This window comes from Cucumis melo, chromosome 11 (genome assembly GCF_025177605.1).
Source record: "Cucumis melo cultivar AY chromosome 11, USDA_Cmelo_AY_1.0, whole genome shotgun sequence".
NCBI classification, from domain to species: Eukaryota; Viridiplantae; Streptophyta; class Magnoliopsida; order Cucurbitales; family Cucurbitaceae; genus Cucumis; species Cucumis melo.
The window spans coordinates 13,627,379-13,638,625 of record NC_066867.1 but is presented as its reverse complement, the minus strand read 5'-3'; the positions used below and the strand labels follow the sequence as shown (position 1 = coordinate 13,638,625).

Sequence of the window (11,247 nt, the reverse complement as noted above, 5' to 3'; positions counted from 1 at the left end):
CAAAACCACTAATATTATTGAGTAAAAACTAAAAACTAGTTAAATTGAAACTACTTTTTGAATAATAATAATTGTTAGTGAAAGAGAGAGAGGTAGTTAATTAATTCCGGAATTATAATTAATAATAATTAATAAGAATAAAAGTGTGAATCTGTAAGCCTGCAGAATGCAGCGGTAGAATACAAATTCCATCATCTTTAATCACTGAGGAAAAAGAAATGGTGCGGTCTCTTTCAAACTCTTCCAAATAAAAAAAAAAAAAAAAGGAAAAGTGAAAATGACGCAGAGGACGAACAAAAACGAGTTTGAAAGGTCTTTTCTTTTTTTTTTTTGGATAATAAAGCTATGATGGGGCTGCGGCTTGCTCTGCTTCTAAGGCCTATTAGCTGAGAGGGAGAGCTTTCACTCAGCTAAAAGAAAAAAAAAAAAAAAAGCAACCCAAAATACCACAACCCATTTGAAGAAATTTTGCCAAAGTCGAGGGGATTCTGTTTTTTTTTTTCCTCTCTCTGTTCTTAAAAGTTAAAATCGAATAAATCTGTTGTTAAGTGGGTTGATTTTGTTTGATCATAGCTTTTGTTTGCTTTTGCTTAACGTTCTTCACTGGATGATGAGATAATGATGTACCCACTTTGAGATAGAGAACAAGAGAGAGAAAGAAGAGAGGGGATACTTTTTTTTTTCTTCTTCTTTATTTTGGTTTTGGGTTTTTTTCCCTTTTCTTTTTCCCACCATCTGATCATTGATTCCAGTTGTTATAATTATGGAGGAACCAACTGGGTTTAACCCTCTTTAAAAAAAAAAAAAAAAAAAATTCCCCTTCCCCTTCTCGCTCTTCCCCTTCCCCACCATCTTATCATTGATTCCAGTTAAATTCTGCCATCACCCAACTGGGTTTTACTTCCATTCTCGAGAAGTAGACGAAAAACGGAGAAAAAAGGGCCAATACTTCTTCACATCTCTTTACTGCTTCGACCAGCGAGTGGGTTTTATCCAGTTTGTTGCCAACAAGATTCGTACGAGGCTTTTAGTCTTTTATCGCCAGTGATTTCTATGGATTCAAGTTCTGCACAGAACTTGGAGGACAGAACGGGGTTCTTTTTGGTTGTTGATTAATAATTAGTTCCTGTTTCAAGATTTTCAACCGGATTCTTAGTAAGTGTTGAGTTTGATGAGAAGCGTCAGTCTGACGAATCGGTGGTATTTCTTTAATTTGTGGCTTTTCTAGTTGAATTTGTATTGTTGTGTTCCGGTGGAGGTGTTTTATGTGGAGGGGTTGCTCTGGTGGAGCTGGGGTTTTTCTCAAGCTCTCTAGGTACTTACTGAGGATGTCTTTGAGCTGCAAGTTCTCTACTGCTAACGGGAAATTTCCAGCTGGATTTAAGCTGAAGAAGGCTAAGGAACATCTGGGTTTGTTAAATTCTACCGGAAAATGGAAGAAGAAGCTTCTCTGTCTTCGGATTTTTGTTGTAGTTATAGTTTTGAGCAGTTGGTTTCCCTTGCGTTGGTATAATGTGAATAATGGAACTAAACAGAAGGCCTCGAACTTGTTCGACGAAGAAACTCGAACTTTGCTGCGCCATTTTAATGTAAGCAAGAATCAGCTTCAAGCTTTAGCTTCCTTGTTATCTGACTCAGATCGAGTAAGTTTTCTTCTAGCTTTCAATTCCTTGATCTTTTGATTTGAGTGATGCGTTCTCTCGAGCACTATTATGTGTATATTTCTCCTATCATTGGCAAACAATATCAGCTGGGATCCAATGATTAACGCTGAAGTTGCGTGCCATAGATGCAACAGCAATGTTCTTTTTCTTCTTTTCCCATTTATTTTCAAATTTGGTGTTGGGACTATGTCTACTTAGGGATTGTTGGATTCGTAGTTTGAGGCCGGCTGTTTATGATTATTTGAATGAATTCATCAAATTAAGTGAGGTAGAAGTCATTGAGAACACTTTTAAGCGTCATAAAATGGGGTAATATACTAGGAAACATCAAGCTTTATGTGTTATAGAATTGACAAACCTGTCCATTGTATAGGTTATAATCATATGACCAGTTCCGTCTTCATAAATACATGCCTTACAAGTCCTTCACGTCTATCCCAAATCATGTAACGGGAGAATGATGGAGAATAACTGCATTAAAAGGTTTACACTAGATTATATTTGTTGCAGATGTCATCCATTGGTTGCACCAATGATTTTGGATCCGACACATCACAGTTGAATGGAATTGCCTGTGCCCTAAGGCTACTGTACTGGGAGCAAGGTTTGCACAAAGAGTATGTATGGGCTGAAGGAAGTGCAGATTCCAATGTTGGGAAGTGCCCTATCCGAACTGAGAAGATCACTGATAATTCCAGACAATTATTCTCTGATAACATAACTGTTCCATTTGCTACAGATTTATCCGTCTCTTTACTCTCTACTGGAAATCAGCTTTGTAAAAAGGTAGATAAGTTTTTATTAAAATTTGTAATATAGTTTTCTGTGTCCGAAAACTAGTCTTGAAAACTTCATCTATCCCAACAGGCAACGCTTAAAGATCTATTTTTAAAATTATTTTTATTATGATTGTTATCCACGGTAGGGAATTAAGGTAATACACCTTAGTTTGTTTGTTGATTTATCATTATCTTTTGATATTAGAATAAATGCATCAACCACCTTTGAAATTTGATGATGATAAGCACTACCATTATTTAGTTCTTATGCTTAACAAAACATTGGCAACTGCAAAAGAATTATGTCCATGAATAATATTTGTGAGTTGCTGACTAATCTTGCTTCTGGGCATTATCAGATAACTGAACAAGCAGGAGTTCTAACATGCCTTTTAAGAAAGAACTTGAAGAATTTCTCTAGTTTGTTGATTGGATGTTTTTGCATTCTCCTTGGAGTGATAGTGTTCCAAAAAATATCTGGTTTCCATCTAAAATTGTGGAACAAGAAACATCGAAAGTCAAATCAACCATTGGATCATCAACAGTGGGTCTTACTACGAAGAAAGCAACATCAACAAGTCAAAGAGTCTCCTAAAGGAGCTGGGAAATGGCGGAAGGTGCTTCTAAGAATATTTATTGTAGTTGGAATCGTTGGGTCCATTTGGTTATTTTGGTACCTGAACAAGACAGCCATTTTGAGAAGAGAAGAAACCCTTGCAAATATGTGTGATGAGCGAGCCCGGATGTTGCAGGACCAATTTAATGTTAGCATGAACCATGTTCATGCATTGGCAGTTCTTACCTCTACCTTCCACCATGGAAAACAGCCTTCTGCCATTGATCAGGCAATGCTCTTTCTTTTTGCCATTTCTTTTGTTTCTGCTTTGTCATATTATTTCTATACTACTAATGAAGTTTTAGGTGAATATGAAAACCTAGCTGGTTTCAGGCATCCTTCGTTGAAGAACAGTTCTCATAATTATTTTAAGTTTTAAGATTTTCACGCTTTTGATCAATAGTTTATTTGTCTGTATAAAAAACTAGCAACTTTTCTTAATATTGATGGAAATCTGAAGGTTCTTATTAAATAACTTTTTTTTCACACAAAATTCAATGTAAAAGTATAGACTGTTGTAATTGAGGAAAGAACTGGTTGTAAGAATTTGGATCTCCCACTACATGGGTAATCGTATTCTGATCTCTGAAGGACCCTTGATTCACTCAATATGCTGCTTTTGGTAGAAGTTAATGATTAAAAAAAAAAACTTAATATAACACTTCTCAGAAAATATGCATAGCAAAATATTGGTGCTTTACACAATCATTTTCAATGAAAAGTTTGCAAAAACTCCAATCTGGTTAATTTAAGGAGCCAAATTTACTGAAAAAAATTATGATTGCATGCTAACGAGTATTCTGTGTAGCTGATTATTTATGAATTCTTCTCTCTGCAGAAAACATTTGGTGAGTATACAGAAAGAACAGCCTTTGAAAGACCACTGACTAGTGGTGTAGCTTATGCTTTGAAAGTTAATCACTCAGAAAGGGAGCATTTTGAGAGGATGCATGGATGGACAATAAAGAAAATGGAGACAGAGGACCAAACTCTTGTTCAAGATTGTAATCCAGAAAATTTGGAACCTGCACCAATTAGAGATGAATATGCACCTGTCATATTTTCTCAAGAAACAGTGGCTCATATAGTTTCTATCGACATGATGTCTGGAAAAGTGAGTCCCCAGGGCGGGTTCGTGTGTTAAATACTCTTAGTTGTGTAATTAGACTCAGATTAGTATTACCACACACCCCTGAAATTATTTTCCTAATTAAGGCGATACAAGTAAAATCACCCAATTGATAATTCTCTTGCTGATTTTCTAATCTTTAAATGAAGTCATTTCTTTGTTCCAGATAATGCCAATGTTTAAGCTCTCCTTCCCACCTGTTAGGTTTTACAGCGTGCAGGATTTATGATATAAAGTTCTTAGTGACTTGTTTCATTGTTTTACCATCACATCTAACAGTTCTTATGTGATGGTTTTGAACCGAATTAAATAATAGAATAAGTCTTGTAATTTAGGTATTGAAGGATAGCTATTCCTCATGTCAAATTCTAAGGCTTTGCCATGCTGCTGTATCCACTACTGCTCTATAGGAAGACTATGATCATGTATGATTCATTTACTTTCGAGCAAGGACTAAAATTTCCATTGATAGTCAATAAGTAAGAACTCTAGTTATGGAAATAGTACAATTATCATTAGAAAATTAGTATGGTTATTAGAAGGGTCAAATTAGTAAATTCAAGGAGTGGGTTGGGAGGAAGGGTGTGGAATTTCCTTATGAGGGAATTTGGGAGAGTCTAACCCTCTTGAAAAGTATGGGGTACCTTGTTAATTTTTCTTATGATACTATAGCCTGTTTTCAATATATTTCCACACAATCTTATCTTTTAGTGTTCTTGTTGTTTGTTCTCTGAGTTCTTGAGTCCTCTTGTTAGGCCGTATCCTAACACAATCTATCCAAAAATTGGAGAGTTTGACATTGATATTAAGGATTGGTCAATATCGACATTGTATATTAGTCCTTATGGAGTCCCCTCAACCCTCCTTATCTGAGCAATGGGGGCGTAGTATAAGATTGGAGCACAGTTTCTGTGTCTATTTCAGCGCTTGAATGATTAACTAAAATAATGCCTGTGTCATGCAGGAAGATCGTGAGAACATCTTGCGAGCTAGGGCTTCTGGAAAGGGTGTGCTTACATCTCCTTTTAAACTTTTGAAATCTAATCACCTTGGAGTGGTCCTCACATTTGCTGTCTATAGCACTGACCTTCCACCAGATGCTACTCCTGAGCAGCGTATTGAAGCTACTGTTGGGTAATTTTATTTCTTTGAAACTTGTTGCTGCAACCGTTCCTAAAAATTTCATATCATGGTTAACAAGCTGAACCTTATTATTTTTCTTTGATTCATGTCTTCAAAGCTATCTAGGTGCCTCGTATGATATCCCCTCACTGGTGGAAAAGCTTCTGCATCAGCTTGCTAGCAAGCAGACAATTGTTGTGAATGTTTATGATACAACCAATGAATCTGCTCCCATTAACATGTATGGTTCTGATTTTACCGATACTGGGCTACCGCATATTAGTAAACTTGATTTTGGGGATCCTTTAAGAAGGCATGAGATGCATTGTAGGTAAGACCTCACCTGCTGTGTTGACTTCATTTCAGTATGGTTGTTTATCTACATGGATCAATATCATGAAATCACTTTTGATTTCTCATGAGCTTAAAGAATATCCTTTGGTTACAGATTCAAGCATAAACCTCCACCTCCTTGGACAGCTATCAATTCATCTGTAGGCGTCCTAATCATTACCTTGCTGGTTGGCCATATTTTTCATGCAGCTATAAGTCGGATTGCAAAAGTGGAGAATGATTATCACAAGATGATGGATCTTAAAAGCCTTGCCGAAGCTGCTGATGTGGCAAAATCACAGGTGCATGAACTTCAAACATTTTAGAACATGCTTTCTCTTAGTATTTTCAATATTCCACTGCATTATTTTGAGACAGAGTGAGTTTCTCAAGTTTGCTAAAGTATTGTCTTTTGCAGTTTCTGGCAACAGTTTCCCATGAGATCAGAACACCAATGAATGGTGTTTTAGGTAATATGAATGCTTCTAAATCGATAAGTAAATACTATGAATCTCACATTTATATCTTGCATAACAATGCTTAATTCCTCTATTTAGGCATGCTAAAATTACTGATGGACACTAACCTTGATTCAAATCAACTGGATTTCGCTCGGACTGCCCACGAGAGCGGAAAAGATTTGATATCACTCATAAATAAGGTTCTTGATCAAGCTAAGATAGAGTCAGGAAGTCTTGAACTTGAATCTGTACCCTTTGATCTGCGTGCTATAGTTGATAATGTGCTCTCACCTTTTTCACTTAAATCCAACGACAAGGGAATTGAGGTAAATTGGTAAATTTATTTCCTTCATTTCATTTTATTGATTTCTTCAAATGTGGTTTTTGGTGTTATCATACATTACGTTAAATTGTTTTGTCCTCCCTTGCACGTGAAGTTGGCTGTTTATGTTTCTGACTTGGTGCCTGAAGTTGTCATTGGTGACCCTGGACGCTTTCGTCAAATAATTACTCATCTTGTTGGAAACTCACTCAAGGTTAGATTTTATCTACAACTACTTACCAATGTTATCATTTGTATGCCTCGACGCTGGATGACTGCCACCTCATATTTGAGATAGAAAAAGGAAAAATAGTAAATCATTCTATGCCTCAATTTTGTAACTCCATTTATTGTTTATTTATCTTTTCTAATTTGTGATGTTAGCTCCCATGACTAATTTTGATGCTTCTAGTTCTTAAACTTACCAGTGTTCTACTTATTACTCATTACACGCACATGGAGTGTATGCAATCCTTTGGTAGACGCACACACGTAGGGCTAGGTTGTTATCCTAATATTCCTTGTTTAATAATGGTTAGCTGTGGGAAAATTGGCATTCTGAAGATCCCATTTTCTATTAGATTTGTAAGTTAGTTGTGATCGGTTGACCTTTCCTTTTGACCAATTTTACCTTTTCCACTGTTGGGACATATACTCATAGAACCTCGTAAACCTTGTAAGCTTTGCTTGCAAAATGTTCCATATTTTTTTTTCAACGGACACTACCAGTGTACTAAAATGCTGCATTGGTATGTTTTCTTAAATGGGATTTTGATTCAAGGGTTAACAGTCACCTTAAATTTTTTTGTTATGTTGCTCGACATGAAGTCCATTATTCAACCATGTATGCTGTTCAAAAGCATGATGCTGAGTTTATCCTTTTAGATTGCTGATTTAACTTAAATTTAATGATGCCAAATTTATCCCGATTTTAATGCAGTTTACTCACAATAAGGGACACATACTAGTCTCAGTGCATCTGGCTGATGAAGTGAGAGGCACAGTTGATTTCATGGACATTGTACTCAAACAAGGCTCATATATTGTTGGAGATACATCAAACAATAGTTGCACTACATTCAGTGGGTTACCTGTGGTAGATAGATGGAAGAGCTGGGAAGATTTCAAAAAGTTCGGCAGGACAGATGTGGAAGAATCCAAAATGATTAGAATACTTGTGACTGTTGAGGATACAGGTGTAGGGATTCCCCAAAACGCACAAAGCCGAATATTCACTCCTTTTATGCAGGCTGATAGTTCCACTTCTCGGACATATGGTGGCACTGGAATAGGATTGAGTATTAGCAAACGTTTGGTGGATCTCATGGATGGGGAGATTGGGTTTGTGAGTGAGCCTGGTATAGGTAGCACATTTTCATTTACGGTATCTTTCCAGAAAGGGGAAACAAGTATTTTGGATACCAGGCGGCCACAGTATGACGTGGGTGTTGGAGAGTTCCAGGGGCTAAGAGCACTAGTAATTGATAATAGCTGCATTCGAGCGGAGGTTACAAGATATCATCTGCAGAGGCTGGGGATTTCTGTTGATATAACTCTGAGTGCAGAATCTGCTTATCAATACCTATCCAATACTTCCCACACAAGGTAAGTTTTATTAGTTTTGTTCATCTTATGATGTCATTGAAGAAAAATTTTCAAATTGAGTGTCAAACTTGACTCTTGGATAGCAAGAGGCACTATAGGTCAATTGGAGGTTCAATAAGATTTCTTTTTTGATGCAAAATGAGCGGTCAACTCACTAGATATGAATATTCTATTACATCCACTGACTCAGTTAAGGATGCTTTTTATGCCTAGCTATGGTCATGGTTAGTTGGTTACTATTCGAACCGTTTTCTCCAGACTTCCGATTTGATCAGCATATTTCTTCTATAAATCTTATAAATAAGTAATGAGCATGTGGCATCATGTAGTTGTTCAACTTTAAAGTCCGATTTCCTCATTCGTAAGTATGTAGATCTGAGACGAGTGAGGGAGGATGTACCTGATTCCGATCCTCTTTGCTTCAGTGAATGCACCAATGCATAAGTTAGAAGAGAGATAAGGGTTCTTAGGGTGTATATTTATCATAATATTATCCTAAGGCTTAACAAAATATATTGCAGTCAAAATAAATTTAGAAAAGGGCTAAAAAAGATATATTGTTCCCATATCATGTTTAATTAATAGTCATACTAATGCATTTTGATTTTCAAAATCAACAGAGCATCAACACAATTGGCCATGATTCTCATAGATAGAGACATTTGGGACAAGAAAGTGGGTCTCAAGTTCCATCTTTTGTTTAAAGAGCATGTGGATAGAAGTGTGACAAATGTTCAGATGAATGGTCCAAAGCTCTTTCTCTTGGCAACCCCCAAAAGCTCCAATGAGCACTATGAACTTAAATCTTCTGGTCATGTAAATAATGTGATAAGTAAACCTCTTCAGTTAGACGTGTTGATCAGTTGCTTTCGTGAAGCCTTTGGGATTGAGAAGAAGAATCAAGTAATCATTAAAAAACCATCTACTCTTAGGAATCTGCTGAAAGAAAAGCGTATTTTGGTTGTGGATGACAATGCAGTAAACATAAGGGTGGCAGAAGGTGCACTCAAAAAATATGGAGCCGTTGTAACTTGTGTAAAATGTGGAAAGGATGCTGTGGCTCTCCTCAATCCTCCACATAACTTTGATGCTTGCTTCATGGACCTCCAGATGCCTGAGATGGATGGGTAATATCTTCCTGCCCTTTATCTATTTTCTTTATGACTCACCATATTGCCTGGGAGTAGTAACAGAAGTTACATTCTTCGTCATGGCCTTGTCCATCGATACTACAATATGTTGCTAGAACTAGTGTTCTTATATTGTTTATTTTTTCAGCTACTTAATTTTCTCTGGGCTAGTTTGATAAGGGGACGTTCACTTAAAATAACAAATGAGCACTTCATTCTTTAAAAGGAATTAAATTTCCATATACATGTTGACTGTAATATCATGATGTGTACCAAATATTATATGCAGGTATGAAGCTACAAGACAGGTCCGTGCTGTAGAATGTGGGGTGAATGCGAAAATTACATCTGGAGAAGTGTCAATTGAGAACAATAAGATCCATTGGCACACACCAATATTTGCTATGACGGCAGATTTAATTCAGGATATGAGTGAGGAGTGCTTGAAGTGTGGAATGGATGGTTATGTAGCTAAGCCATTTGAAGAGGAGCAACTTTATTCAGCTGTAGCACGTTTTTTTGAGACTGCTTGACACTGTACTGCACGCAGCAGCAATAACTGTTTCTTACCTCTCTGACCCAAAGGTCACTCTCATGCTAGGATGGGTGGCTCCAGATCATGGCTGCCCATCTTCTGACTACTCTTTCCTGCTATCAGGTGGTGGATGGAGTTAATCTGGTCGCGTCCTTCTCATCCTTTAATTTGTGGTAAATGTTCATGTTTTCTCTACGTATTATTTCTTGATGAGGTGCAAAATTTCATTCGCTTTGGCCTTTTTTGGGTGGGGTGTCGGTGCAATCATCCTTCTGCACCATCAATGTTGTCGCTGTATGATTGAAACTTTACTTTGTACTTCAGTTCTTCATGAATCTTCCTACTCTTTTCAACATATTTTCAACCGCCAGTAGCAGATTAAGGGAAATTCGTCTATGACCTACTTGAATAGTTGTTCTATTGGTTGTACAGTGTCATTGAGTTCTAAGGTTAAGGGCAATTCATCTAGTGGAGAAATCGAGGTTTATTTCCACCTAAAAGTTATCCCATTTGTTCAAAACCTTCATTTCATATTCTTCGAAACTTCTCCATTATTCTTTTACCACCTAAAAGATCTATTCTTTGTTATTTGTTTCAGGAATGACAACCATGAGTAGGTAGTCTTAGCAGCAGGTGTAAGCCAAAAGGGAAGTCGCGCAAACGGTGTATAATCTCATGGCTCGAACGGCCATTAACTAAAAAATGGCTTCCTAGATGGCCCTGACTTCCTTGTCAGTAAGTACCTACCCTTTCTTTTTCCATTTGCCAAACAAGAAAGGCTGCATGATTTACACTATTCCTTATTTTGACGTAGGTAAACTCAAATGTTATGATTTGCCAACATCACTCATTTATGAACCCTGATGATTCTTATCTCCTCCGACATGGCTTATCGAAATCCTCCTTTGTCGTGTATAGGGGATAATAGAATCATCACCATTTTCCAAGCTGACTCCAAATGATTTGACATTTTTCCCTAGCTGTATGCACTCTGACAGATTTAACAGAACGCCAATGATATCTTCTAATAATCAGAAACACCAGAAAAATTCATATTTAAAGAGATGTCTGCTGCTGTTTCCAAGCATTGATATTTGAAGAGTATTGTATATTCCTATGTATACAAGAATTTGTCTTAAATTATGTAGTTGTCCCTTATGTAATATTCTGATGTATATTTGTAAATCATTTCTGTAAGGCTGCAGTTTAGTGAAGGAGTAGTTGATATTTTGTAAATCCTCTATACAAATCTTTATCACTGTTATTGCATCTTCGATTATCTTTACTGGTTGTACTTTTAGTAGTTTAAAACCTAATGTTGAGGTTTGGTTTATATATCTTGAACTCTACCGGCTACTGATTGTGAGATTTAGATCCAGAATGCAGGTTCAGGCTTCAAGACTAAAAAGTATAATGAAATGTATTATGATACTTTCCATGAAGAGAATGTTACAGGGTACTAAAGAAGGTAAATGTTGATGCCTCAATTTTATTGGAAAGGTTGTCAGCAGATATATCTGGTTATATATATATATATATATATATATATAT

General features: G+C 36.6%; 1 protein-coding gene across 3 annotated transcripts; it reads left to right on the top strand.

The window, feature by feature from the left end:
- The first annotated feature begins 456 nt into the window (after nt 1-456).
- On the top strand, nt 457-10,981 carry LOC103502122 (histidine kinase 2). 3 transcript variants are annotated; one of them, XM_051079607.1, is made up of 16 exons: nt 461-1,643; nt 2,175-2,450; nt 2,803-3,288; nt 3,898-4,173; nt 5,153-5,322; nt 5,429-5,641; nt 5,759-5,945; nt 6,062-6,113; nt 6,201-6,430; nt 6,542-6,640; nt 7,367-8,031; nt 8,652-9,158; nt 9,451-9,869; nt 10,129-10,178; nt 10,295-10,431; nt 10,511-10,981. In XM_051079607.1, the coding sequence occupies exons 1-13, from the start codon at nt 1,266-1,268 to the stop codon at nt 9,692-9,694; spliced, it is 3,783 nt and encodes a 1,260-aa protein (XP_050935564.1). In that variant the 5' UTR covers nt 461-1,265; the 3' UTR covers nt 9,695-9,869; nt 10,129-10,178; nt 10,295-10,431; nt 10,511-10,981. The 3 variants fall into 3 exon arrangements, with proteins under 3 accessions (XP_008464178.2, XP_050935564.1, XP_008464177.2); XM_008465955.3 differs by having other exon boundaries at nt 10,021-10,178; XM_008465956.3 differs by lacking the exon at nt 10,129-10,178 and having other exon boundaries at nt 457-1,643.
- The last annotated feature ends 266 nt before the right edge of the window (nt 10,982-11,247 follow it).